The sequence below is a fragment of the Psittacula echo genome (assembly GCF_963264785.1).
Source record: "Psittacula echo genome assembly, chromosome: 22".
NCBI lineage: Eukaryota > Metazoa > Chordata > Aves > Psittaciformes > Psittacidae > Psittacula > Psittacula echo.
This window is the reverse complement of record NC_137758.1, coordinates 699723-727535: the sequence shown is the minus strand read 5'-3', so window position 1 is coordinate 727535 and position 27813 is coordinate 699723. Positions and strand designations below refer to the sequence as shown.

General features: G+C 53.8%; 3 protein-coding genes across 19 annotated transcripts; 1 reads left to right on the top strand and 2 right to left on the bottom strand.

The window, feature by feature from the left end:
* The first annotated feature begins 9 nt into the window (after nt 1-9).
* On the top strand, nt 10-2851 carry TMEM9 (transmembrane protein 9). The gene is made up of 5 exons (XM_080632686.1): nt 10-921; nt 1291-1382; nt 1811-1919; nt 2410-2541; nt 2690-2851. Exons 1-5 carry the CDS (start codon nt 631-633, stop codon nt 2837-2839), a joined length of 774 nt encoding a protein of 257 aa, XP_080488812.1. The 5' UTR covers nt 10-630; the 3' UTR covers nt 2840-2851.
* A 196-nt stretch (nt 2852-3047) lies between these two features.
* On the bottom strand, nt 3048-13100 carry LOC308228985 (alpha-1,6-mannosyl-glycoprotein 4-beta-N-acetylglucosaminyltransferase-like). Of its 15 annotated transcripts, none has more exons than XR_013958305.1 (7): nt 9830-13100; nt 7385-8633; nt 7062-7186; nt 6678-6825; nt 4681-5836; nt 3371-3455; nt 3048-3186 (listed from the first exon to the last, which is right to left on the bottom strand). XR_013958305.1 is itself a non-coding variant. In XM_080632669.1 (7 exons), exons 5-7 carry the CDS (start codon nt 7164-7166, stop codon nt 4692-4694), a joined length of 1398 nt encoding a protein of 465 aa, XP_080488795.1. In that variant the 5' UTR covers nt 7167-7186; nt 7385-8633; nt 9830-9910; nt 10776-10894; nt 11194-13100; the 3' UTR covers nt 4588-4691. The 15 variants fall into 15 exon arrangements, 14 of the variants coding, with proteins under 14 accessions (XP_080488795.1, XP_080488799.1, XP_080488806.1 ...); XM_080632669.1 differs by lacking the exons at nt 3048-3186; nt 3371-3455 and having other exon boundaries at nt 4588-5836; nt 9830-9910; nt 10776-10894; nt 11194-13100; XM_080632673.1 differs by lacking the exons at nt 3048-3186; nt 3371-3455 and having other exon boundaries at nt 4588-5836; nt 7385-8381; nt 8474-8633.
* Nucleotides 13101-13240: 140 nt separating this feature from the next.
* Nucleotides 13241-26400, bottom strand: TMEM183A (transmembrane protein 183A). 3 transcript variants are annotated; one of them, XM_080632683.1, is made up of 8 exons: nt 26235-26400; nt 25672-25761; nt 23112-23267; nt 20713-20869; nt 19443-19623; nt 16139-16219; nt 14781-14936; nt 13241-13561 (listed from the first exon to the last, which is right to left on the bottom strand). In XM_080632683.1, exons 1-8 carry the CDS (start codon nt 26329-26331, stop codon nt 13376-13378), a joined length of 1104 nt encoding a protein of 367 aa, XP_080488809.1. In that variant the 5' UTR covers nt 26332-26400; the 3' UTR covers nt 13241-13375. The 3 variants fall into 3 exon arrangements, with proteins under 3 accessions (XP_080488809.1, XP_080488808.1, XP_080488810.1); XM_080632682.1 differs by having other exon boundaries at nt 20713-20872; nt 26235-26398; XM_080632684.1 differs by having other exon boundaries at nt 13422-13561; nt 19417-19623; nt 20713-20872; nt 26235-26399.
* Between the last annotated feature and the right edge of the window lie 1413 nt (nt 26401-27813).

Below are 27813 nucleotides of genomic sequence, written 5' to 3'. Positions count from 1 at the left end.
ACTGGGGTGCAGAGGGTTAAGAAACCCTGGGATAAGCTGATTAGACTGGAATGCATTTTGATGGGGTTTGGCAGATCAGCTTGTTACAAGTGGCTGGTATTTTGTTTAAAGAAGAAAGAGGAACTTGGTGTTTGCAATCTGTAATGCTCATTTTTGGTGTTGACGTGAGCATAGCAAACAGTGGAGGAATATTCCAGTGATGGAAACACTCATGGAATTATGCGAGCCAGTAGAAAATAACCTGGAGTGAGCTGTGGGATTACCCGTGCCCTACAGAGCTGATTAATGAAGGTGTTTATTACCTTCCCTGAGTAAAGCTGTGCTGAGGTGGCTTTTCAGTGCACCAGGAATGATGCCACCTTGGGGACAGCTGCCTTTTGTGCTGCCCTCATGCATGGGGCTGCAGCCTTGTGGAGACTGCTATTGTGGCAAAGGAAATGGGCTCGTATTCCTTTGGATTCGGGCAAACACACGTCTCTGGAACAGCCTTATCTGTGCATTTTGCATATGCAGAATACCACAATAGGGTGCTGGGGACTTGCAGAAGTCACTCTGGAAGGAAGTCAGCAATACTTCCTGCAGGACTGCTGTAGTTGGGATGTGTGGCTCTAGAAGGTGGAAGCTTTTTCAATGGGAGTGTTTCTTGGCATCTGTGTAAAGTGTTTCCAGGAGTTTTCTCACTGGCATCAGCGCCTTGATTCAGGGATAAATTTCTACATCCTGAGCAAAGGGGGCCATAAAAAGAAAGCTCCAGTTAACTCTTTATGGCTGCATTCAGTTGAGATCCTCTGTCCTGGATGTGAGTTTCTGTTTCCTCAGGCTTCCATGATGTTTGCCCAGTGCAGCCCGAGGTGTGCGAGCTCCGTCCTGCTGCTGGTGCTGCTCTGCTGCATACTTCTTCCTCCGGCACTAGGCAGCAAGGTGAGTGACCTGCATCAGATACACACTGAACCGTGCGTGCAGTGCCACAGGAGCAAAAGCAGTGGAGAAGCAACTGGGTTTCACAACGACAGGGAGTGCTGAGGTGTGTTCTTCATGGCAGTGGCCTCTGCTCTGCCTTCTGCTGGGTTTTGGAGCTTGCATTTTATAATGTGTGTGAAAAGTCCTTGGTGTCTGGGCAGGCATGTGAACTGTGGAGCTCTTGAGGTGAAGGCAGCAGTGCAGGAAGAAGAGACGTGGTGTGAGGTCCTCTTGGAGAATGGTTTGCCTTCTCCCACCCGCCGGGTGCTGAGGGCAGCAGAACTGTCCCTGCACCTTCTCTCCCTGACACCACCTCCTCTTGTTGTGCAGAGCTCAGAGGACATCCGCTGCAAGTGCATCTGCCCCCCGTACCGGAACATCAGCGGGCACATTTACAACAAGAATGTGTCACAGAAGGACTGGTGAGTTGGTGTGGGTTCAGTCCATGAAAACCAATGCTCCCGAGCCTCCAGCTGGTGCTGGGGAAGTGATTCCCTGCCTGCGCATTTGCAGTGGAAGCTGTTTTGTTGGTAGGGGATGTTCAGCCCAGGCAAGGAGCGCTTTTTGAACAGAGACTGAGGAATCTGGGGATGTGATTCCTTAAGCCACAGTTCTCAGCAGATACAGGGTGTACCCTCCTGTTCCTTTCACCAGCACCAGATCCCTGGAGAAGGCGCTTGGACAGTATGTGCCAGGAATTAGCTGAGCTGTGAAGGGAACTCAAACCCGGATCTGAGTGCTGTCAGCCTGATGGGAAAGCTGGGACACAGGAGAAGTCACCCCAGTGTGCTTCCACAGAGCATTGCTTTCAGCTTGGCCTGCTGCTGATCTTGGGTTCTCTGTGTTGCAGCAACTGCCTGCATGTTGTGGAGCCAATGCCAGTGCCAGGGAATGATGTGGAGGCCTACTGCCTTCTGTGTGAGTGCAAGTACGAGGAGCGGAGCACCACCACCATCAAGGTAATCATGGCTCTGCTCCCTGTGGCTGGCTCCTTCCCCTGCCATGCCACGCCAGCCCAGGCACAGCCAGACTGGTGGGTGCCTGGAGAAGAGCCCAGGAAGGGGAAATAAAACTATGGTGGTAGTGCCAGGGGCACCATGTGCAAGCCAGGAGGGCTCCTGGCAGGAAGGAGCAGGCTGCACGGGAGCAAAGGCTTCTTGCTGAGGATGTGTGACAGTAACAAGCACCTCTGAGCAGGGGCACATCCTGTTGGGCTCCTTTCACATGCAGCACGTGTCCTGAACTGGCACAGTGCGGGGAGGAGCAGCACGTTGTGCCACTTGTGTCTCATCAGCACTTCCTGCAAATGCAGGGGACTTTCTAGTGAGCAAAATCAGAATGAGAGAGGAGACCCAGCATCCGAGGCAGCTGTGAAAGGAGCTTCCTGGCCTCTGCGCTGCTTCTCACCTACATGCTGATTCTTTTCCTCTCTGCTGTCCTTGACTGCAGGTGATCATCATCATTTACCTGTCTGTGGTGGGAGCACTGCTGCTGTACATGGCTTTCCTTGTGCTGGTGGACCCTCTGATCCGGAAGCCAGATGCTTATACCCAGCCCCTGCACAATGAGGAGGAGAATGAGGTGAGGCTGTGCTGCTGATGCATGTTTCTTGTGCTCCAGGCCCTTCACCAGCTCCATTACCCTTCTCTGGCCCCGCTCCAGCACCTTCCACCTCCTGTGCTGGGGCTGCCCATGCCTTGGTCTCCTTCATTGTTTCTTTCCCTTGCAGGATGCTCGCTCCTTGGCTGCAGCCTCCACCCCATCTGGGGCCAGAGCCAACACGGTGTTGGAGAGGGTGGAGGGGGCCCAGCAGCGCTGGAAGCGCCAAGTGCAGGAGCAGAGGAAGACAGTTTTCGACCGCCACAAGATGCTGAGCTAGATCTTTGCTGAGCACCACTTCCCAAGCGCCAGGGCAGCTCCACTGTTCGATACGGACAGCAGGTCATCCTCCAGGACCCTGTGGTGTTTGAAAGCTTTAACCCTCTCTGATTTACCATCTTCATGGAGAGCAACAGACCAAAACGGTTTTGTCCCCTTGCCCTTCACCCCTCAGCCCAGAGGCTCCTGACCCCTTGCCTGGCTGAGGTCTGTGCTCATCGTGGCTGCATGTACATGGTCAGATGCACGGGCTGACTCGAGCGGATGCTGCAGCTCTGATCTCCATCATCTCACCCCTGTGTTGGAGACAGGGGTCTCTGTACAGCGTTGGAAGCCAGCTGGGTCTTCCTGGGATAAAGATAGTGGGATAATTTTTGTGTGGGATAAGTTATGTAGTGCTTCTCCAGGACAAAGAAGCCTCCTCCTCCTCTTCCAGTTTGCACCGATGTTAACTGGGCGTCGTGGTGCTGAGATGAGTGTGTTGTACCGGAAGGAAGAGGAGGGGGTTCCCTGCTTGGGGTCAGCTGCTTACCCTGGTGTAAACAGGGTGGATTTCCACTCTCTTCAGTGGAGTCTGTCCAGATTTACACCAACATAACTGAGATTGCAGCTTGTTTCTGCACAGGAGATGATCACAGCACTGGTTAGTACATTCACAAGTAAGAGAGCAACAGGTAGAAGGTTGATTTACGTGTTATTTTTTCCTGCTTTGGCAGCAGATAAAAACATACTGGGGAGAAAGCTTTCCATTGCACCCACACTGGTAACCCTTGATGCTCTCACAGCATGGTCAGGAGCACACGTGTCCTGGGTACAGGCTCTGCAGGAGCACTGTAAACACTCCTCTGGGTCTTGGGGCCCTGGGAAGGGGACACTTGTGCTACTTCAGGCACTCCCAAGAGCTCTGAGTGGACCTGGGCTGTGTGGAGGAAACTGAAGTGATTCTGCTATGTGTATATATTGGTCCCACTGAGAACACTGACAACGTCAGGAAGGTGCTGGAGATCATCATGTAGCATCTCTGTATTAAATGCAGACAAAACCCTATTACCTGGCTGGCTGTATTTTCAGGGAAGGGTCCCATCCCAGCAGGTCTGGGGCTCCAGCACTGAGTGGCTGCTCCAGCTTCAAATCATACTAGGGTCACATTTTGGTTTTACCCATCCTTGTTCCATGGGCTCAATTGTTGGACCTTTCTCTGCCTTAAAAAAGCCCCATTTTCCATGTCCTTCCTTTTGAATCCCTTATGGACACAGGGTGGTCCCTGGTTTCCCTCCTCTAAGAGGGGGAAAATCTATTGTAAGGGTCTGAACAGCAGGATGGGGGCTGGATGGGAGCTGTTGTGCTGGTGCGATGGGTCCATCTGGTGGCCGGTGTCCCCTGACCAGCACTGGGACATGGGCGACCACCAGTGGCCGGGTTCTTGCCTTAGGCCCCGAAGTGCTGGAGGGTGAAGGGTTTGCTGAGCAGTTCCCCCAACCCATCCCAGGAACAGCTGGAACATGGGATAAGAGAGGAAAACCTGCAGGTGGTTGGTGGGGTAGAAAACTCAGGTGAGAGGGGATGGTGTGGAGAGGCTGCAGGAGGTGCCACTGCCTGGTTAACTGTGGCTTGTTCATCAGATGATTGCCTTTGTCCCCTACCCCATCCTTCCTAATGGAGCTTCTGCTCCCTTCACCCTGCACCCAGGCACAGCCTGGGGGCCCTGCTCCTGCTCCCATCCCACATCCCTCTGGACACAGGCGCCAGCAGGAGCCAATAATTTAATTCCTCATCCGAAAAAAGGGAGTGGGGAAACCAAGGAACCTCAGAGTACAAACTGCACCAACGTTGGTAACCTGCCTCCTCCGTGGTCAGGTGCCCGCCGCGGTCCAGATCTCGATGCTCTGGATGATGAGCCACTCGCTCTGGTCCCGGGTCACCCGGATCCGGACACACTCCACAGGCCCTGGGATGCCCCTGTCCAGCCCCCGCCGCTCACAGCTCCCCTTCTCGAAGGTGCCCACCATGGTGTAGGCAGAGCAGTCCCGGCCATCATTGCGGCGCCGCCGGCCCAGCTCCAGCACCCCGGCGCGCAGGATGTCCCCCCGGCGCTCGGCAGAGCCGGTGCGCACCCGGACACGGGTGACACGGGCCGGCTGCTGGAACACGATGGAGAAGGTGCTGCCGGCTGCTGGGTCCTTCCCCCAGAAGTACCCCTCTGCGGTGCTGTAGGCCTTGAGGGGCTCATAGTTCTCAAAGACAGACATGGTGGTGAACAAGGCTGCTGGAGGGTTGTCCGGAAGGTCCATGGCATCAGCCTGGAACTCATCATCCTCCAGCCGGTTGACAGTGCCCTGAAAGGAGGAGTAGAGGCCCATATGTTGGAAGAGGGAGGGCCTGAAGCGGATGACATCCTTCTGGGTGAGCAGGAGGCGGAAGTGCACCAGCAGCCAGTCGCAGGGCATCTCCTGGTAGAAGAGGAGGAGGAAGCAAGCCAGGCGAGGAAGGTCACTGGAGCGGTAGAGCTTCCCAATATAGCCCAGCTTGGAGAACTCCAGCGTGGCCCAGTTGGAGCCCTCCTGGGAAGCCAGTGCCTTGCGGATGGCCGTCAAGAAGGACTTGGCGCACCACACGTCATCCTCAATCATCAGGTAGTAGGAGGAGAGGTTGGCGGCGAAGGCGAGCAGGAAAGCGTAGTCCACGTTCTGCTTGGACCTGAACCTCACCCGCTCCTCCGGGTCATTGAAGTTCCTCTTGAGGCCCTCCAGGGTGGGGTAGAACTCGTGGGGAGCGTGGATGAGCAGGAGCCGGCCCAGGAGGATGTGCCGAGCAAACTTGGTGGCAATGTCGGCGGCCACACGCACGTTCCACATGGGGTCTGCGTCAGCCAAGTGCACCACCACCACCATCTCCTGCAGCTCCTCCTCTGTCGACTGCTTGAAGAGGGACTGGAGCGTGGCCGGGAGGTAGTAGCCACGCGGCCGCTGCACCGATGCCAATCCCACCGCCAGGAATTCTGCAAGGAAAGGAAGGGCTTTGGCAGGGTGGGGGCGACCTGGGATGTGCCATGGGGAGGGGGCTCCAAAAAGCCCTCTGCATGGCCAACCCACAATGGCCCCATGTCAAGACTGGTAGCTCCTTTCTGAAGCTGAAGCCTCCAGCATGTTGGGAGGCACCCAAATGGCAGGGAGGGCACAGGATGAGAAACCAGGGCTCCTCTGAAGAGGAAATATTTGGGGGAAAACACCTTTACCAAAGGCAAAGGTGAGGAGGAGCAGAGCAGAGCAGAGGCAGTGTATGAGCAGGGATGGCTTTGTGGAATGGCTGCACATCCTTTCCCGACTCCAAACCTCGTGGAGATATGGCCTCACCAGGATGAGATCACCCCTGCCCTCCCCACAGCTTCCCTACAGCTCCTCTGTGCAGCACCAGCTCAGTTCTGGGCCTCTGGTTTCAGCCCAGGCTCATGGGGGGCTGCTCCAAGGGGTTTGCATGGGAAGTGCTTCTCATGCACCAAAGAGCTCGATCCACATCTCCCACACTGTGTGCTTGTCCTGGTGCTTCAGCCCCACATCTCCACCTTCCTGACTGGAGAGGGGATCTCAGCCACCATCCCAGCAGAGACCTGGGGAACCCAAATGCCTGCAGTCACCCCAGACCCAATGTGCAGAAGCAGGGGCCATGCTTGGAGCACATGGACCTTCCTCTACCCCTCCGTCTCAACAAAGAGAGCTGGGGAGGTGTGGGCAGGTGTTGTGTCTCCTCCCTCCCTCTCAAAGAGGCTGGAGCAGGGCCCTCCCTGCCCGGCGGCAGCAGCGATGGGGCAGGTCCATGCCGGGGGTCCCGGGGACACTCACTTTTGTGGGGCGACAGGGAGCCGGCCAGCAGCTGGTAGGAGACGTTGTGGAGTGCAGAGAGGCTGCCCGTGTCCCTGACGATGCGCTGGGCTCCTTCCGGCTGCAGCAGCTGCAGGATCGTGTCTGGGGCCAAGGCCCCAAGCTCCACCTGGGTGGGAGCCGCAGGCAGCCAGGTCAGAGCCCAGAGCACCACGGACCCCCGTGAGCACTGGGCAGTGACCACAGGGGGAGCCCCTGACCTGCCCTGGGCAATGCCAGGGAGAGGAGAAGGCAGAGCTGGGGTGGGGGTGATGGGGTGCGGGGCAGGGAGCAGAGGTTGGGGTCCATGTGGGGCAGGCGGGGATGGAGGATGCGCCCGTGGGACATCACTGGTGTGGGACTCACCTCGGGGGGATCCTGTTCCTGCCGGCTGCCCCCGTAGAGGAAGAGGAGGAGGAGGAAGGAGGCTGCGAGCGCAGCTGAGAGGGAGCGCTTCAGAGAGCATCGCATAGCACCGGGCACACCGAGACCTGTGCGAGGAAAGGGCACATCAGGTCAGAGCACATGGGGCAGGGGGACAGCGCCTGGGTGCACCCCAGGGGTGACCCCTCCACCCGGAGCACCCAGCGGCAGCCATGGTTGGTACCGTCCTGCACCATCCCTGTTGAGCGGGCAGGGGCAGGACACCCCAACGCAGTCAGGCACAAAACGCACCCCGCAGCACTCACACAGCGTCCGGGGCTGGAGGCAGGCGAGACGCAGGCATCGCACACGGCGGGGAGGGGTTTCGGGTCAGGGCGGTACCTCGGGAGCGGTCACCGAGACCTTGGGACCTTGCACCGAGCCCTGGGAAAGGCTCTTCCTGCATCGCAAGAACAAAGCGGCTCCCGCAGCCCCTCCTGCCTGCCCCTTGTCCTGGCTGGACAAGGAACCCATCCCCGCGGTGGGGGAGTCGCCTTCAAGGAAGTCGCACAGCCCTTGAGGCGTTTTACCCTGCAGCAGGGGCTTGGCCGGAGGCTAAAAGGCTCCTGTGTTTGCCTGGGTTTTTTCCATTATAAATATGAGCTGGAAGAGGAGGAACTGGAGACGGAGCGAGCAGGGCAGCCCCAGCCCGGTGCTCACAGCACATCAGCCGGTCAGGTCAAAGCACCTTTGAGTGCCAACGTGAAGGAAAAGTCCTTCCAAGCCATGCCATAAACCATGGGGAAAGCTCTGCTGAACCAGAGCTGGGCTTCAGCCAGGGCTGCTCCTCACATCATGCAATCCCAGCCTGGTTTGTGTCGGAAGGGGCCTTAAAGCTCCTCCAGCTCCAACCCCTGCCACAGGCAGGGACCCCTTCCACTGGAGCAGCTTGCTCCAAGCCCCTGTGTCCAACCTGGCCTTGAACACTGCCAGGGATGGGGCAGCCACAGCTTCTCTGGGCACCCTGGGCCAGCGCCTCAGCACCCTCACAGGGAAGAGCTTCTGCCTAAGAGCTCATCTCAGTCTCCCCTCGGGCAGGGTAAAGCCATCACTTCTTGTCCTATCGCTACAGTCCCATGGAGAAACAAAGCAGCGCAGTCAGTTGGGCACAACCAGGGGCCACGGCCCCATCCCTGGGCTGCAGCATCCTCTGGGCTCCTGCTGCCTTCATGGAGCATCCGTGCTCTTGCTCCTGCCCCGGCACCTCGTGCACCTTCCCCACAGCTCCACACCCCAGTGGGGCTGTTCCCAAAAGCCATCCGCCTGCGGGGACATTGTGCTGGTGGACAAGAGCTGCTGAGAGCTCCTCACCCAGAGCCAAACTCCTCCTTTCACTGGGAAACTCCCGGCCTAACCTTGCTGTGTGACGCAGCGGCCGTGATTCACCCCAGCAGCGAGGGGAAGGGAAAGGAGTAAATGCACAACCTCGGTCCCACGAGGCCTGCGAAAGGGCCGGATGCTCCCTGTGTGCAGGCGGCTCCAGCTGCTTCCTCCGGCACTGGGCAGAGCGGGGCTCTTGCATGGAGAGGAGGGGAACAACCAGGGCTCAGTGTCCCACTGCCAAAACACCTTTTCCATGCTGGGGGAAACTGAGGCACGGGAGAAGGTTGTGCATCACAACCAGATCGCCTGCACCAGGGGCCAGTGCGGGGCAGGATGTAACCCAGCACCAGACACCACAGCTGGCTGGAGCCTGATGGGCACCACATCCTGTTGTTCACCCACGGCTCCGCAGGGAGGAAGGAGGGGCAAAGCCCCATCTCAGTAGCGCAGGGCTCCAAAGCTTTGGGTCAACCCAGGTCGCCTCCAGCCTCGCAGCACAGGGCGGGCTCTGCTCGGACACTCGGGTGTGAGCGATCCCCGGAGCTGACAGCGCGGGGACCCCCAGCCCCGCACCCCTCCCCGTGCAGCCCCATCCCAGCGCCGCTGCGGGCTCCCCCCGGAGCAGCGCAGACTCACGGGGTGCGCGGCCACGCTCCGGCTCCTCGCTCGGCAAAGCCCGACCCCGGGCCCCCGCCGGCCTCCCGCAGAGGAGGAGCGTCCGGTGCTGCCGCTGCCCCGCGCAGGGATGGGGGGACCCGGGTGCGATCGGGCGAAGAGTGCCGGCCCCGCTGCGGGAGGGACGGGGCAGGCTCAGCGTCCCGCTGTATCCAGCCACCCGCTGTCAGCATCCGAACCCTCCCAGGGCCCGGGAGAAACCTGCCCCTTGGGCGGCACCGGGGTGGGAACGCGCCGGGAGACCGCTGACAAGGAGCTGTGGGGTCTTTCTGCCCCCGTCTCTTTTCCAGCCCTTGTGCTGAAGTGGCAGAAGCTGAGAACTGCAGCCCCCAGAGCTGCCAGCATCCCCCCCGGGGTGCCCATGGGGACCCGTGTATCCCAGCTCCTCGCTGGAGCATCTGGCATTGCAGCCCTGGCTGAGGACAAAGTGCCTTCCAGCCCCCCCAGCCAATGTAAGCCCTTCCCATGGCCCAGTTTGTCCCCTGCTCCTCCACCCTCCAAGCCTCATTTCTCTCAATCGCTTCCCTCCTCTGGACCCACAGTGGGAACACGGCCCTGGAGCACCCATGAGTTACCCAACAGCTCCTCAGCTCCCTCCAACACAACTCACCCGCAGCACCCAGAGAGAAAAACCCTTCCCTTGCCTCCATCCCATCCTCCTTGTTTATCCACACAAAGTGCAGAGCCCGTTCACTGGCCTGGAGCTCTCCTACCTTTGGAAGGGCCCCAGCGTCTCTTCCCAGGCTTTGTCTTCTACCAGTCCCCTGGGACAGCCTCCAGCCCCTCAGGCAAGCCTGCAAGGAGAAAGGTGGCTGCGGAGAGATAAGGTACAGCAGGAAGCAGGTAATGGCATTGGGAAGGAGAGGAAAAGGCAGCCGCAGGCTCCCGTATCTACTGGCTTTCCCTGTCCTCACGGTGCTTGATGGTTAAATCCTTAAATTCCCATCACGGGATGCCGGTGGCTCTGTGCCCGCGGGGTCCCAGGAGCTCAATAGGGACACCAAGGCCTGTACCTGCGCCCAGACAAGGGCTGAGTGACACCAGGACAACCAAGGGAGCTGGGATCCGACCCAGCAGTAACTGCACATGGCAAGGATGGGATGTGGGGCTCAGGGCTCGTGGGGGATGTGGAAAGGACCGGCAGCAGCTGCAGGAACCAGGGCTCAGTGCTTCCTGCCCATGCAGGAAGGAAGGGAAGGGTTGGGGCCACGGTGCCCCACGCAGCCCTGGGGTTCCCATGGGACCTGTGGGTGTAGCAGGCAGCCCCGCTGCAGACCCTGCCCTTTGGGGAGCACACCCCACTGACACGAGGTGCAGCAGAATCCCCCTGGGGTCCTCATGGGCCATCTCAGGGCAGGATTTGCCCCTCTCCAGGCACGAGGCTCTCCACGAGCCTGCCCATAGTGGGAAAGGAATCCACAGCCAAGACACAGCCCCTGGTGCCCACCACGATGGGGTCTTGGGTCCCCCCATCTGGGTCTGGAGAGAGCACTGGGATGGGACAGGGACAAGAGAACCACAGTAGGTTCCAGCCACCTTCCCCACAGCCCTGTCCTACACTGGATACCCAGCAAGGTGAGGGGCAGGGGGAGGCTGGAGTAGGACCAAGCTTCCATGATTCCCTTGGGGAAACTGGAGAGCTGGGCCGGATCTGCTTACAGCCCTTCCATTATTCAGGAGCCCGAGCAGGACAAAGCGGAGGTAAACCAGGGCCCCACACAGCAGGGAGAGCAGCACAGCTCCATTTCCACACCGCGAGGACCCTTCTGAGTTGCATCCTATGGGAAAGAGTGATTGTCATACAGCAAAGAGCAGCCGCTCCTGCCTGGAGCCCTGGCAGGGACCATGGAGAGCAGTTGTACCAGGCATCACTGCACCCCAGCCCTGGGGAACACTGAACAGCCTTCAAGAGAGGCTGGGCTTGGGGGACAGAGGGTGGGACCCCTTGCTTGGGCTGAGCTCCAGCCAGGAGTCACCGACATCACTGAGGAAACCTCAACGTGGGGTTCCCATGCTCCAGGGAAGGGAGAAAGGGGGGAAGGGGAAACATGATGCCCTGCAGCAAGCAGAGCCCAACCTCTGCAGCATCCCTGCTGCCTCGCTGGCCTCCTCACATGGACCACCGGAGTTCCCAATCCCTGCCTGTGCTCGGCACGCCTCCAGCTCCACGGCCATCACAGGGTTTGCTACTTGCAAAGAAAAAGGTCACAGAATCAGTCTTCATTTTATACATTTCAGGCTGGAGAAAGGCTGTCAGGGAGAGGCACCTCTGTAGTTAAATGACCTTAATCAAACCCAGCAGGAAACATCCCATTCACCAGCTTCCTGCTTTACCTGCGCCATGCAGACCCACCCAGGGAGTGGTGGGGCTGGAGGCCACCAGTCACTATCTGGAGCTGGTGCTGCTGGAGCACCTCTGCCTGAAAGCATGGGGCACATCCTGGCCATGCTCTAGGCCTGATGTAAACACTCCTGCTCTCACACATCTCATAAACACAGATTGGTTCTGGATTTCTTCACCGGAGCAAGAGCAAGGCACAGGGCAGAGCTGGCAGACACCAGCCTGCTCCATCCTCCTGCCCAGCCCTAGCCACAAAACAAACACCTCTGCCTCCACCATCTGTACCCGTGTCTTGTGCACAGCCCAAGCAGCGATCACCAGGCACATGGTGCTGGCATCATCCTGCAAAACAGGTTTCAGGGTCTGTAGTGGAAAACACCTTCAAAGGCACTTTAAAGCACCTTGGATTCTGCAGGAAACAGGCTCTGATTGACAGACACCTCCCCAGGAGAGCCTACACCAGCCAAAAAGAGCTCCCAAGCCAAGACAACAGGGTGATGTACAGCTGATGCTGCTTCACCCACTAAACAGCAGTGGAGAAACTCCACCCTGTGAGCCCTGAGGACTTGTCCCAAAGCTCAGCTGCAGCCTCCATGCAGCTCCAGCACTAACCTGCTGCCCTTCCTCTCCTCCACCACAAAGGCAAGCACAGCTCAGGCCAGGCTCTGCTATCATGGGAACCAGCTTTGTTATCACAGTCACAGCACGCTTTTATTGGCCTTATCTCTACTTCAACTGATCTGGTTCCAACCAAAGTTCAGCAGCACTGAAAAGGGGAACTGTGACGGCAGAGTTTTCCCAAGTATGTTTGAAGTCAACATGGCCGAGCCTCGAACACAGATCCAAGTTTGGGTCCTCAGTGGTGACTTAGAGTGGCAGAGACACGTGGAAGGAACTCCTCATGGGCACCTATGCAGGATCACGGGGTATTTGTATGCAAACTTCAAACTGGGATGGAGAACTCCCTCCTTGCAGAAGCTTCACTAAACATCATACATGGGAAACCACTCGGTGACTCCTGCTTGAGGCAACATCTGATGAGGAATGTGACCGAGGAACCAGTGATGAGCAGGCAGCAAATCCCAGCCCAGGGTTCCTATTGCTTCTGTGGCTCGCCCACACTGCAGTTCCTCCTCTGCCTGCCACTGCTCCTCCATGAGACTCCATCTGCAGTAGCAGGATGTGTACCTCAACTACACCTCCAGCCTGCTCTCAGGAAAGACAGTCCTTCATCACTGCTGCAGTTTCATTTCTCCCCTCCATCTCCTCTCCCTCCCTCTGTTTACCTTCTCTGAAAAGCACCTTCTGGAGTTAAAAGTTTAGATCTTCTCAAAGAGGAAGCAGCAGTGTGACAACCTGGAGTACCTTTACATGCAAGTAAGACTTCTGCCTTACACTTCCTCTTTGAAAGAACTCCTTTTGTCTGATCGTTTATGCTTTTTTTCTTTCCTTAAACTCAGATCTGCTGCACTGTGAATTACTGGATACCTGCTGCTTTCAGACGCTCAGAGACCACGCTGTGTTTGAACACCATCCTGCTGCAGGAAAACCAACCTGGGTTTGGTTTGTACATCATTTCCAGTCGTATTCAAGCTGGAAAGCAAAAACCTCCTGTTTCTTCCCAAACAACAGAAAACAGGACCACAGCCATTAGCACCAAAAGGATTTTAAATGAACAGTTCCAGGGAGCTCCTTTCAAATCATAAAATGGGAATTTTACATAAAAGTGTGTTTACAAAGAGTTTCTGCTTTACACTCAGCTCTGCCCATCACTGACCAGAAGTTCTATACATACAGACCAGCGCAGCAAGAAGACTGCAGTATTTATTTAAGAAATAAAAAGAGGATTTCCTGCTTCCTTGCCATACTCTCAGCCTGTGACAGGGAGGCACCCGCCGGCTCTGAGGCCCCGGGAGCACTAAGCTTTTGGAGAGAAGGGGTACTGTGGGTGCCACCAATCCAGGAGCCGCACGCTGTGCACGGGGTCCAGCACAACCTGCACTCCCTGCTCCAGGCGCGGTTTCCTGCCGTTGCGAACCGGAGCGTCCTGGAACACCAGGCGCACACGATGATGCCTCATGTCTGTGCTCACGTTGATGGTGAACTGTAAGAAAAGAGAGCAGGAGGTGCCTCAGGAGATGAAAGAGATGGAGAAATAGAGTTCTTCACAGCAGGCTCTGAATCTACAGCACTGGATTCAAACCCATTCTCTCTGGCTGGCAACTTCAAATACTACTACTACCAGAAGTGAACCTGGAAGCAAGTGGCTGACAGAGGAATCTGGAAATCACTGCTCTGTTCTTAGTCCCTGACAGGGGTGTTGGTCGATGAGAAGCTCACCATTCCTGGGCTGCACCCTCAGAGTGTAAGCAGCAGGGCAGGGAAGGGATTCACCCCCTCTGCTGTGCTCTGGGGAGAACTCCCCCCTGCAGTCCAGATCCAGCTCTGCAGCAACAGCACCAGAGGGACGTGGAGCTGTTGGAGTGAGGCCAGAGGAGGCCATGGAGATGCTGCGAGAGCTGGAGCAGCTCTGCTCTGGAGCCAGGCTGAGAGAGCTGGGCTGGGGCAGCCTGGAGAAGGCTCCTGAAGGGGAGACCTGAGAGCAGCTCCAGTGCCTAAAGGGGCTGCAGGAAACCTGGAGAGGGGCTTTGGACAAGGGCCTGTAGGGACAGGCCAAGGGGAATGGCTTGAACCTGCCCGAACAGGGGAGACTGAGATGAGCTCTTAGGCAGGAGCTCTTCCCTGTGAGGGTGCTGAGGCACTGGCCCAGGGTGCCCAGAGAAGGTGTGGCTGCCCCATCCCTGGCAGTGCTCAAGGCCAGGTTGGACGGGGCTTGGAGCAAGCTGCTCCAGTGGAAGGTGTCCCTGCCTGTGGGAGGGGGTTGGAACTGGATGAGCTTTAAGGCCCCTTCCAACCCAAATCAGTCTGTGAGTCATGGGAAGAGTCTGGTCATATAGGGTTTTGCACTCAGAATTTACTGCCATAAGGTAAGGTGATATTTGCTTGAGGAAGGAAGACCTCTTCTCCTGCATCCCTTCCTCTCATACCCTGCTGGAGTACTGACAACTACCCTGCCCCCAGATGCTGCACAACTACAGCTCATTCTCTACATCATCTGTATCTGCTGCACCAAACAGGGAAGAGCTGACAGAAATGCAGAAGCTCAAATGAGGAGATCCTCAGCATTTCCTCTCATCGTTAACCCTAAGATTCCCAGAACTGGTTTGCTGATGCCCCAGGGTCATTTACACACCACCAAAGAGGTGTCCTCTGCATCTCCTTACACCTGCAAAGTTTGCAAGGCAGCATTCTCCAACACTTACCAAGGTAAACGTCATACCCATGACTATTGGCACGAATATGAAGTTGAAGGTGGTGATCTGCAGTAGACAGCAATCCTGATCTGGATTTGTATGGACTTCTTCATACTGAATGGGTGGCTGGAGACCTTTGCAACACTTGCTCTTAAATCTGGGAGACTTGAAAGAAAGAGACACTTATTTAGTGAAGCAAGATCCTATGATGAGAGCTTGGCTGCCTCTCACCCATGCTAACAGGTTCTCAGTGCATTCCCACACCCTGGAGCAGAGCTTGACTCAAACAAAAGACCATCACTTAGGACATGCAATTTCATTTGCAGGACCATTTCTTAGAGGGGAAAGCAGCACAATTCCTAAGGTTGCCTGAAACTATTTGCTCCTCTCGAGAGCTGAAGATTTTCATGGGCAGTGTTGGATTTCTGCACTTCTCTGGGCAACCTTTCCAATGAGAAAACCAGATGGTTCAGACCTTGGTCTATATTTTGAGCACTAAAGTCAAACGGTCTTTGGGTTTGGGTAGTAACCAATGACCCAAAGATTAGATTATTTGGGATCAAAAGGAACGTGACCAGCAGGTCAAAGGAGGTGATCCTGCCCCTCTACTCTGCTCTCATCAGACCTCACTTGGAGCATTGTGTGCAGCTCTGGTGTCCTCAACATAAAAAGGACATGGAACTGTTGGAACAAGTCCAGAGGAGGCCACGAGGATGATCAGGGACTGGAGCACCTCCTGTATGAAGACAGGCTGAGAAAGTTGGGGCTGTTCAGCCTGGAGAAGAGAAGCTGCGTGGAGACCTCAGAGCAGCTTCCAGTGTCTGAAGGGGGACTATAGGGATGCAGGGGAGGGACTCTTCATCAGGGACTGTAGTGACAGGACAAGGGGTGATGGGTTCAAACTGAGACAGGGGACGTTTAGATTGGCTCTAAGGAGGAAGTTCTTTACTGTGAGGGTGCTGAGGCACTGGAATGGGTTGCCCAGGGAGGTTGTGAATGCTCCATCCCTGGTGGTGTTCAAGGCCAGGTTGGACAGAGCCTTGGGTGCCATGGTTTAGTGTGAAGTGACCCTGCCCATGGCAGGGGGGTTGGAACTGGATGATTTTAAGGTCCTTTCCAAACCTAACTATTCTATGATTCTGTAACAAATGATCCATATCTTACAGTGAAAGAAGGATAGCAAAGGTAAGATCCTAAATACAGCCTGAAAACTGAGGGCAGTTCAAAACGTGCTTTAGTTTATCATGGGAGTCAGTTTCCATTTGGTGTCTGAACACATAACAAGTTTCCACCTTCCTTTCTACCACCCAGAAAATTCCTTTCTGCTTCAAAACCAACTCACAGCCATTCTGGTTCTTCTTTCATACCTGCTTTTTGAACTTGAAGTTGAATTCCCACATTGCTTCTTGTCTGTTCCCTTCAATCTTTTTGCACCAGAAAAGCAGACACTGAGGTAGAAAGAAAAGAAATACAAAACTGAGGAACCTTGAGGCACCACTGTAAGGAAGTTTCAGCAGAGCAGAAAGGCTTCCAATGACAAACACAGTTACACAGGAGCAGTTAGGAACCATTTATTCAAATGAATTATGTTCAAAGAACACACTCAGCAGCTCAGGACTCCCAGTTCCGAGTTGGCCAACTCGTCACGCAGCTGGATGACACAACAAGGAGCACTGACGTGCTAAACAAAAAACCTCAGCGCACACTTTGCCCCTTTCCTAAGGCAGAGATGAGCAGAACAGATTCACCCACTTCACCAAACCACCAGGAACTGCCACTAAACTGGACTCCAGGCAGGAATAAAGTGAGGAACAACTGAAAACAGAGTAAGGATCAAAAGGAGAGGATCCGGAGCGAAATACAAAGTCCAATACACAAGCTATGAGGTGACAGATGATAAAGTTCCTAAGCCACTGTGGTGTCAAAAGAAGGTCCTGGCATCACTAGGCACTGATGCTCAAGACTTCAGAGTATAAAAACCACCTCCAGGATAGCACAGGCTGATCGACCTACTGTCCCTTCTTAAAAGCAAATGAGGAAAGGGCCTCAAACAGCATCAGAGCTAGCCAGCCCTCACACACCAGGAGTCCTCCAACCTAATCCAGTCATCCCTGTGTGGTCCACAGGCTCCATCCCAGCATGCAGCACTCGCTCTAGAACAGGAGTCTCAGCAGAGCTCCTGTATTAAACTGAGTAGAAGGGAAATTTCCTGTCTACCAGTGAGTAGAAGCAAGTAGCTTTCAACAGCCAAGAAAAGAATCTGGCACATCAGTGCAGCCATCACTGCAAGTGTTTCCACACCACAGATGCCAGCCCACCACAGCTGGTCTTATCTTTGAACAGTGTCAGCAGGAAAAGGAAGACTAATATGGGTAAAGACAACTCCCCATGACCCATTCACTGTCTCCTCCACTCCAAGAGAAGGTCTGACTGGATTGCAGGGCGAAGCACACATATCATTTCATTCCAGGATTGCGTGACCCCAAATGAAACAAAGCCAGAGCCAACCTCCACCATGGGGGCTCTGTAACTAGAGCCTAGGGGTGACAAGAGAGCCTTTACTTCAACTCTGAGTCATGTCCATAAACATGAGTCCTGAAAGGACCTTTACCTCAACTATCCTCATGAGGTGAACAAAGCAGCTATGTGGAGTCAAGCTCAGAAACATGCATCAGGTATCCTCCACCCAGGAGGTTACTGATAGAAAGGTTCTCCAGTAACTTAGAGATACTGAGGTGAGCAGCAGATGCTGCTGAGTTCAACTCCACCACCAGCAGCATTTGTGGTTCACCTGCAGAGACAGCCTGATCTAGCAACTTGTTTGGTCATGGCAAGTAGTGAAGCACAAAATGGTCAGTACCTCCTAAGGGGCAGAGGATGTCGTCCCCGCGTCAGCCGTCCTGCCCTTCAGACGCGCCGTGCGGCTGCCGCTCCACCAAAAATAATGGGGGTGTCTTTAAAGGGCAAACACTTCTGCTGACACCATAACAGCTCCAGTGTCCCACACAAGCTAGGCTAGGGAAAGAAAAAAGGAAATTAAAGAGGAAAAGCTGGAGTTGATAACACCCGGGGCTGGGGGCTCCTCTTGCCACATGCACTTTCTGCAGGCATCTGCCATTAGTTTCAACAACCCGTAAAGGTAGAACCAAAGCCCATGAAAGCCAGAACGTGGGGAGGAGGGAATGGCAGCTCCTCCTCCGTACCCGTCGTGCCCAGGCATTTCTGTGCACAGTAACACAGGTGGAGCTCAGAGTCTTACAGTGGAGTAGTGCAGCAAGACCAGGCTCACGTTTCTGCTCCAAGGGGTTAGGTCAAACAAGCCTTGTCACCATTTAATTTCCTTTTTTACAAGCTGCATAATAAAGGGCTGCACCTGAAGGACCTTCCTCACACCGTTAGTACAGTAGAAGCACTAGCAGTGGGCACCAAAGCCGTTATGATGTCAACGTGAATGCTTCCGAAATGCTGACCCTGCCAGCACCATTTCATGGTTTCCTACAGCCACGCCACAAGCTCCAGCAGTGGTGGGAAGTCAGACCCAGGAGGATTAAGGTTAAGTTGGAATTTCCTAGAAATATTTTGCTTTTTGGTTTTCAAGAGATAGGATACCCAAAGCGGAGATTCGGGACGAGAATGAAGAGCTCTGGACGCAGAGATAAGACTGCCCATAGAAGTGTGTGCTGGTCTGCTGCTCTGCAGCACCACCTGCTTGTGGGACTGCTGGATGCACCCTGAGCCATGTGACAGTTCTTTCCAGTATCCACCAGGAGAGGAGGGAAGAAAGGAGGGATGTCACATACAGATCGCTGAGGCTGCTCTATTTAGCATGGAGAAGTCCAGCTCTTGAAACAAAACTACCTCAGTTTGGCCCCCCAAACCTCATTCAACAAGCTTCTGACTTTGGATTTGGAGGGTGAAGGATTCATATTGCTGCTTAAGCTGCTCACAGAGTATCAGCCAGTTGCAAGTTAAACCCAAACAAGAGACACAGAGGCGTTTCAGAGTTAATGGTCTACAGCGATAAAGAGGAATAGATACGCAAGTGCTCCAAGCTGGGATAGCAAAGGGAATTGCCTGCCCACACCAGCCCAACACAACTGCAGCCCCAGTCCCAAAGCAGACACTTGCCATGCTCACAACCTCATTGCCCTCCTTGCCCAGACCCCAAGCTGACGGATGACCTACAGGAGCGCAGTATGAAAGGACGCCCCTTCAGAGGCTACCAGTGGCACTTCTCATCTCTCCAGATGCCTGCTTGGGGAAAAGATGTATTCTGGCAGACAGCGTCAGAATAAAGCAGAAGATATAAAAGCTGATCCTACTACAACCTCCTTTCAGCAACAAATTCGCAACAGGGGAGGAGAGAGCTGCAAATATCCCTGGCAGTTCTGGCATTCAGTCAGCAAGTGCTTTTTTGCTGGTACAAAGATCTTGTGGTAGGAATTAAAGTGGAAGTTACCCAGAAGAGTAACCAGAAACCTCTGCAGTAGCACCTCTACAAGTAATCAGTGTACTTTTTAAAATGACTATTCAGAGCTGGAAGTCATCCCACAGCCAAGTTTCACTGGCACCATCTAAACATGGTCTATCTTAATTCTAGAAAGGGAACGAAAAAACCCCAGAAAGAGCAACATCTCAGACATACCCAACTTCCTCAGTGGTTCCACTTACTCTGGAATTTTTTAAAGTGCTGGGAGTACTGTCTGGAATAGCTGGATTCCTGGAGACTCGAGCTGCAAAAGGCTCGTACATGTGGTACAGCGACCGGATGACACACGCCCGGAGGCAGTGCAGCTTCTCCATAGACTCCGGGCGCAGGCGCAGGGGCAGGTACGCGTCCAGACTGTAGTGCCTGAAAAGCCAACAACAAACCCAGCACATGCTGAAGGGTTACAATGGCAGAGATGTGCAGAGAAGAGCTAGGAAAGAGATGCACGTGGAGAGAAAACTGAACATCTGATTGATCAGAGGACCTCTGGTCAGCTCCGAGCGCTTCAAGCGTGCTGCACGACAGTCTTGAAGGCTTCACCCATATCAGACAGGTATACACAGAAGCATATCATCCTACAATTCCCCAGTAATTCCTTGCAGACAGTTTGTCCAGAGAGCCCAGATGGTGTTTTAGCTGCGGGATACACAAAGACCTGCAGATTCCTGCAGGTTTCTCAAGGACTCACTTTAGCGGAGTGCAACTGCATCCCTGCAGGCAACTACCTGAGCTGTCTGCCTGTGCTCGAGGGTCATTCCTTGACCCAGCGCCAAAGGAGCCTTTCCTAGGGAACTTCACACTAAAAAACAGCAGTGAGGATGACTACGGCTGCTATTTGCTCCCCGCTCCACCTGCCTGCTCCTCCTGGACAACAGACACAGAAATGTAAAGCAAATGTTCTGTCCTGAAAGAAAGTCACCAGTGCCATGCACCAGGACAGAGGATTTGGTTCAAGTCTGACCACCTATTTGCTTTTCTTTATGTATTTATTTACTTTTACTTCTGCCACTGAGACAGCTCCAAAATGCCTTAGCTCCTTCTCAGGCCACTCTAATTACACGAAGGTGGCCACGGTCAAAGCTTGAGGCAGGGCAAGCTTTCCATCAGTGATGTCTTTCAGCAAGGTAATGGCACTGACTCTACTGTAAGCACTTTGAGTGCTTTACAGCCAAAGCACACTGTTACAAACAGAAGCAAGTAGGCCATGGCAAGCAGGAGAACACATCATACTTAAGAGATTATATACAGGAATATGCCACACAGATCCATTTCCAGATATAAAGCAGATGCAATATCCCACATCCCCTTGCCAGATGAGGCCCCCATCACCATATCAATAAGCAAACATTCTAGGACACTATTTCCTTATTTAGGAAATTATTAGGAATTATTTCCTTACAGCACCACAGAGCTAGTCACTGCTGAAGCCTCCTATAGTCTTTAGAATCTCACCTTCTGTAGAGCCTGGTCCAAAAGGCAGCAGTGCAAGTAACAGTCCAGGCTTTCTTGCAAATCAAAGAGAAGCGGACAATGTCCTCAGGGCGAATGTAGGAAGCCAGCAGCAGCCAGATATCAATGGGGTATTCTTCTCCACCACCCCCATCAGGATCTTCTAAAGGCAATGAAGGTATGTTAGTGTAGTAAGCGACCTCTTTATCAAGTCTTATCTAGAAGCGTGTACTTTACTACTGGTAGCACAGGGTAAGCAGCTGAAATATGTACAGATATAGGGTCAAGCACACCCAGGTTAATAAAACTTCATTACCACTGCTACTGGTTTTCATCAGCATGCTCTCGTCCATCCGCACAACCATTACGCTTGCCCTTTGCTGGAGAGAAGCCATCACTTATCCCTGCCACACTGTCTGCACAAGTATGATACGTGGCAGATTCAAAGAGTAATTCAGGCTGAAAGGTCCCCTGGAGGTCTCTAGTTCAAACAGCCCAGCCCAAAGCAGGCTGGATGAGATCCTTTTGTTCAGGATCTCATCCCATCCAGTTCTGACTGCATCCAAGGATGGAAACCCCACAGCCTTTCTGAACCCTGTTTCAATGCCTGACACTTTCACAGCTGAAAAATAACACTGAAGTGAAGAAATAAAAATTGATGGCAAATACAAAGGCAGCTTTATGTAAAGGAGGGCCAAGCTCATGGGTTTTTATCAAAACCCATTTATCAGGTCATTTAACTTCAACTTTATGAAAGCTCATTTAACAGGCCAGCAAAAAATGCTTTGCACTAGAAGTCCCTGAACATTACAACATTGCCAAGCTTGTCAGGTCTTTGTTCAAATGGTCACAGTATTTTGATAGAAGTTCTGCCAGGGAGAGCAAACAACTCTCTGCAATTGGCTGATCAGCTGCTTCTCTTAAATCTGATTTCATTAAAGCTTTTTGGAAGGGAATGGCCCATTCTTCCTCTCAGAGGTGTCAGAACTGATCAACCAGAACTGAAGGCACAGAAACGCCTCCATTCCTGCAGTGGGTTTAACACCACACCTTTTGCCACAGACAGTGCTCCAAAAATACTTTTAAAGAACATAAATAACTAAACAATACTGAGCACTAAGAACATTAAGACAACATACAACCTGTGTATGGTGCTAACAGAAAAACTGCTTCAAAGTTTGTGGATAGGTGACATAAAGAAGGCCTTTAAGAACTTGAGGGTGCCAGACCTAATCCTGAGGCAGCAGGCTAATAGCAAAGGGCAGTACTTTAGTTCCATGTGGTAACTGCCAAAGTAAGCTCTGCATGTAATCTCTTCCCTGCACCACTCTGGATTTATGGCAGGCACACCCACAAGGGGCTGTCACATCCACTTTGCTGTTTCATCTTACTCAAGAAGCCATCAAACTACAACTGCGGAACTGCAGAGCACAGCCAGAAGCATCCTTGGCCTCTTACTGGTTTGTTCCTTCCCTAAACACATAGCAGAAGTAAGCCAAGGCTGGGACAGACCAGAACCCTGTCCTTCCAGACTGCTAACTCCCATAAATCCAGTCACTCCTTATTTTCCCAGAATTCTGAAGCACGTCTTAATAAAAGAGATTAAACTCCTATCCCAGAGGAGTACTGTGCACCTGCAGTCCTTGATGGGTGGTGATGTGTTATATAAATCAGTATCAGCATTAAGAAAGTTAAAGCTATTCTTAAGCTCAAGAATCCAAGTCTAACTTCCAGGTTTCTCAACCTGGAAGTAACCTTTCTTCAAAACTCCTGCAAGATTCCACAGTGGAGCTGAACAGTCTGTTGCTTCCACTGCAATGCAAATTGCTTTCTAGAGCTGCACACAGCACTGAAGGCTACAGCCCCCTGGCATTACCTTACCGCAATGCCACTAGGGCCAAGTTCACTTGCTTGATGGAAAAAAAGCCCTCAACACTCATTTGTAACAAACCACAGCTTGGAAACACCCTAAAGGCAGAGCCTGTGTTCTGCCAGCCAATGCATCGTGGACAGTAGCAGTTTCTTCCCCAAAGCAAACACTGCTCTCACCAATAAGCTCAATGAAAGAAGAACCTGTCCAGTGGCAGTTTTACAACTCTTTCAAGAGCAGCATTTGTTTTCCAAGGTTGAGAGAGGTTTACTGAAAGGAAGGAGCTCTCAGGCTTTGATTTCACAGCCAAGGCTCTGCCTTCGTGAAAAGGCAACACCTCTGAGGAGCCCCAGCAGATCCAACTGATTTAACCTTTGGCACTTCATTTCTTAATGCACAGATGAGTTACAGAATGCCCCAAAAAACCCCATGAATACCCTGTAATTAGCAAATATTAACATGACATAGGCAGAAGCCACAGCAGCAGCCCCTGCAGAGCCCCCAGGAGAGGCTGGTGAGGGTGCAACCCTACCTTTGTGCCTTTTGCTCTTCTTTTTTCTAGAGGCAGCTCGCCCGTTGATGCTCTCCTTCGTATCCATTTCATCACTGCTGTCACAGGACTCTCCCGATACGGAGAGCACCTCCTCAGCAGGAACACAAGAAGCTTCCAAACCACAGAGGGATTTTACTAGAATGACAAGCAACCACACAGTGAGTATACCAGCAGAGAGGAAACAGTGCTTCAAATTCAGGAGGTACTTCAGGGGAGCCACAGCCACTGCTAAGAACTGCATGAAAGCTTATTGGTGAGTGACACAAGCAGGTAAATCCTGAGCCCAAGGATTACCTGGTCAGAGAAAGATTAGCACAATTGAGTGAACTGGAAACATCATTATTCAGCTTCTTGTTTTAAAGAGTGAACAATGAGGATGATCACCAGCACATTATGCAGGTGATCCCACTGGTTTAGCTGAAGCTGTTTACAATTCCAAATAGAAACAACAGGCTCTTTCTCTACAGAGCTCATGGGTTCCCCTGCACACCAGAGCTCTCCTGCATGGCCACTGCTCAGCCCAGAGCCAGCACCTACTCTGTAATCATTCTGTGAACACAGAAAAGATACACTCCCTTCTCAGCAGGATAAAGAGATCCTGTGGCCAATGACACACAATCCACTAATGATATAACTGGGGGCCAAGCAAGCAGGAGCTCCACTTATCCTGGAATGTAGTGAAGGGAGACTCTGGCCTAGTAAGGAAAACAGCAAGTCGAGTCAGTTGGTTTGGTTTTGGGTTAAGGAGATGTTTAGACACATCCTCACTGTCATTTTTAACAGGATCTGTAAACTGAGGGCTCTTTGAGGCAGAAAAATCCACATATGAGGCAGCAAAGGCAGCTTACTCTCTAAACCTTATGCACTCATGCCAGTAGCATCCCTCACTGTCAAATCACACTGCCCTCTCTACATCACCTTTTACAGGCAAAAAGAGAAATAGATGGCAACAGGAAGAGCAACAAGTTATGACACCAAGTACAGCCAAGCAAGAGAGGACAACAACTGACAGAGACTCTGAGAGAGGGTTAGAAATAGAAACCCTCACACTCTGCAAATATCAACATCTGAGTCGACAGCACAAGTCCATTCACACTCCACTGTAATCTTGCAGAGGCACCTCTCTTCATCTCACAGTTGTAATCTCCACCCCATCCCTGGGGGTTAGGGCAGGGAAGAGAAAAAGGCACAAGATGATTCCCCCTGGCCTTTGCTCCCTGTCCTGTGAAGCTCCCTGCCTGCTGGCAGTCACAGTACCATGTTTACTTGGAGGCAGGAGGTGACAGGCCAAAGGCTGAAGCTGCGGGGGCAGAGGCTGCTGTCGCCATGTCCTAGTGTGCTGCATCAGATAAGGCTGTAGCATGTGTCAGGACTGCACCAGATAAAGCTGTAGCACGGCCTCAGGCTGGGGAGGAGAGATCCTGAGGATCCCACATAAGGAGAGGAAAACCCCAACGACTTTGCACAGCGAAGACCTGAGGAAGGGGTGGGCAGGGAGCTGCTGTGACCTGCAGTCAGGCAAGTAACATGGAGAGGAGCCAGAAACAGAGCAAGATTTCAGGAGAGGGCTTCAGCTGGACAAAGCAGGTGATGCTGGATGCAGGGACTTGGAGTGGGGGAGGGAGAAAGAAAAGACAAGAGTTTGGCAGGTATGATGCTGAAGCACAGTACTTTGAGGCAGTGTGAGAGAACATAGAAGGGTGAACAGGAGAGGGAAGCCCCAGTCTACTACAAAGGAGGTAACAAGAGGGAGGTGCCCTCATCTTAAAAGCTGAAGAAGTAGCAGCTAAAAAGGCTATTCACCAACATCACTGCCCCATACAGCTTCCCCCATGACAGGCACTCATGCAAAGAGCATATTTTGTTTAAATGTGAAAGATTTCAGCAACATAACAAGAGCCTTCCTATATGAAGGGCTCAGTCTTCACTGTCAATCTCATAGCAGTCACCTCCAACATGTGTGAGTGGAGAATGGAGGCCTAAACATTAACATTTCTCAAGCAAACGGGGTGTGTTAGGTCAGAATGCTCTCTCCCAGCAGCTGAAAACTGAAGAGGAAGCTGACAACTAAATATTACACCACCTTTCCAGGAAGCTCCTTGCTTATGCACTTCAGCAAGGAAACAGCAACACCCTCAACAGAGCTCCCTGCAGCACAGGGAGGGAACAGGTTTGCCAGCACTATCATATTCCCACTGCAAAGCCTTTTACCTGCTAATAAAACTGGAGACAGTTTTATAGGAGGTACTAAAGCCTCCTATCATATTAATTTATGCTCCAAGCAGGATATAACACCCAATAGTTAATGGGAAAAGGCCTCTTGCAGGCGCTGACAAAGACTCAGCAATTCTTACCGGCCTTCTGCAAAACCTGCTGCCTAAGAACCCAACCACCTGATTTTGCAGAGGAACCGACTCATTCCCAGGCACTGAACGAGACGGAATCTCTCAGGCCACAGAAGGGGTGTTTCCCCCATCCCACCGAGGCCAGCAGCACAGGGCGGCAGCCTGGGGAACGCAGGCTCCCAGCACGCACTCACCTTCCTGCTGCACCGCGTTGGCCACGGCTTTCTTCACCCGTCCAGACTTCACGACAGCCGGGTCTGAGTTCGCATAATCCGCCACCGTCACTGCGGGAGACGGCATCAGCAGGATTAGGGATTACAGGGAGAGGAGAGAAGGGCTAAAAGCCGCCATCCCTCACGGGGGGCACAGGAGGTGCACACGCAGAAGGAGCCCCAGCAGAGAGGAGCAGGCCAGGAGCCCCCCCTCCTGCTGAGCTCAGGGCTCCCTCTCCCCCCACCTCAACCCACGCTAACCCCACAGCGCCTCTCTCCCCAGCCCAACACAGCCCTGCCTGAGCCCAGACCAGGCCAGCCCCAACCCAGCTCCGGCCAGAGGCAGCTCTCTCCCTCCACACCCCCGAGAGGGCTCGGTTCCCCCCTCGGGGGGAGGCTGAACCAGCCTCATCTCCCCCCCCACAGGCCCGTCAGCCCCTCGGGTGAAGCCACATCGCCCTCAGGCCCCAAGCCAGGCCCAGCCCCTCCTTTCCGGCCAGCCCAGGCCCGGCCCGGCCCCGCTCCGCTCAGGCCCCGGCTCTCACCGCGCTCGGAGCACACATCGTCGGCCCGGAACTTGAGGCGCTTACGGGCGCCCCTCTTGGGCATGGCGGCGGCGGCGGGGCGGCCGCGAGGGGCCATGTCCCGCCCGGGCCGCAGCGGGGCCGCGGGGACAGCGCCACCCCGGCCCGCCCCACGAGAGACCGTGACGTCACCTGCCCGCGACCTCGCCGGCGCGCTGCGCTGACGTCATGGCGGCTGGGTATGGTGGTGGGGGGCAGGCAGGCCTGGCTCTGCCCTCTCCTCCCAGTAACACGGGGTTTTAAGGTGATGGCTCCCTCCCAGTAAAGAAGGCACTTGAGGGGATTTGCACTGCCTAGAAGAGAAGGTCCCGGAGGTAATTGTCTCCTGCCCCCGTACAAAGGTCTCTGGGGTAGTTGGCTCCCCAGTACTCCCAGTAATGAGGGTAATGGAGGCCGCACTCCTTGTAACAACAACCTCTGAGGTGACCGCCCTTCCCAGTCCTCCCGGTAAGGACTCCCTTTGCACCCACAGCCCATGGGAGCACTCCCCAGTGCTAATGTCTGCGTGAGACCCCTCCTGCTGCCTCCCGAGTCCCCGGTCCCTGAGTGTCCACCACCACCCCCCCGGGGTACCCCGGCTGAACCCCATCATCAGCAGGAGCGGAGCCGGCAGCTCCCAGCGGCCTCCCCGCACCCTTGCGGTGGGTGACGCCGGGGCTGCGGGTGCAGCAATGAGTGGTCACTGGGGTAAACTGCGTTTACTGTTTCTGTTGGGTGCACGGTGCTTGTTGGTGCCACCTCACTTCAAATGGAGCCATAAAGGGGATCCAAGGCAGCAGTGGCAGCCCGGAGCCTGATTGTGAGGGCCTGTGTCCCCCTGAATGCTTGTGCAGCGCTGAAAGGAGGATTTGGGCACCACTGGGAGCAGCTGCTGGTTGGGAATCCCAGGCAGTCCTGGAGATGATCCCACTCCCTTCCTTTGGGATTTCCACAATGGCTGCTTGGGAATCCCAGCCAGTCCTTGGGGGTTCCCTTTGGGATCTCCATAACAGCCAGGGTGGCACAAGCCCTGGTGTTCTGCCTGTGCTCCTTTACTACAGGGCCACAGGAGATCAGTTGGCTCTCGGGAGGCCAGGGCCACAGTGAGATGCTTCCAGGGCTGTGGCTCAAGCTTTTGTGCCTCCCCGGAGCAAGGGAACATCCAGGGTACAGAGGAATCCACATTGTACAGAGCAATCCACGTTTCTTCTGCTTCCAGGCATGGCCAGGAGCTGACAGCATAAAAAACTTCCATTCCTGGCTAGGTTTCTTTCAGCAGTTCATAAATTACATTGAGAGCCTTTTATCAGCAAAGAACATATCTGATAGTGGAGAAGACTTCTGATCATCCCAGCCAGGAAAGGCCATTCCTTGACAGAAATGCTGTTTCTAATTCGTCTGGTTTGAAAACAATTGGTATGAATGGAGGGCAATGGCAGACAATACAACCAGCTCTTGGTGCTGAGGTTTGCCTTGGATTATGATTGTTATCTGAGAACTGTATCACAGTCTTAAACAGCAGAGGTTGTCTTTGCTTGGAAAACTCTGACACATGGAAAAC

Bases quoted from the DNA above. Each gene is read 5' to 3' on its own strand.
- TMEM9 (XM_080632686.1), top strand. From the start codon at position 631: ATGGGAGTGTTTCTTGGCATCTGTGTAAAGTGTTTCCAGGAGTTTTCT. The intron at 1,920-2,409 runs GTAATCATGGCT...CCTTGACTGCAG, and splicing joins GGAGCACCACCACCATCAAG to GTGATCATCATCATTTACCT. The intron at 2,542-2,689 runs GTGAGGCTGTGC...TTTCCCTTGCAG, and splicing joins ACAATGAGGAGGAGAATGAG to GATGCTCGCTCCTTGGCTGC.
- LOC308228985 (XM_080632675.1), bottom strand. From the start codon at position 7,166: ATGCGATGCTCTCTGAAGCGCTCCCTCTCAGCTGCGCTCGCAGCCTCC. The intron at 6,826-7,061 runs GTGAGTCCCACA...GCTCCCACCCAG, and splicing joins AGGAACAGGATCCCCCCGAG to GTGGAGCTTGGGGCCTTGGC. The intron at 5,837-6,677 runs GTGAGTGTCCCC...CTTTCCTTGCAG, and splicing joins CTCCCTGTCGCCCCACAAAA to AATTCCTGGCGGTGGGATTG.
- TMEM183A (XM_080632682.1), bottom strand. From the start codon at position 26,331: ATGGCCCCTCGCGGCCGCCCCGCCGCCGCCGCCATGCCCAAGAGGGGC. The intron at 23,268-25,671 runs GTGAGTGCGTGC...TTGTCATTCTAG, and splicing joins CAACGCGGTGCAGCAGGAAG to TAAAATCCCTCTGTGGTTTG. The intron at 19,624-20,712 runs GTGAGATTCTAA...TTGGCTTTTCAG, and splicing joins TGGACCAGGCTCTACAGAAG to GCACTACAGTCTGGACGCGT.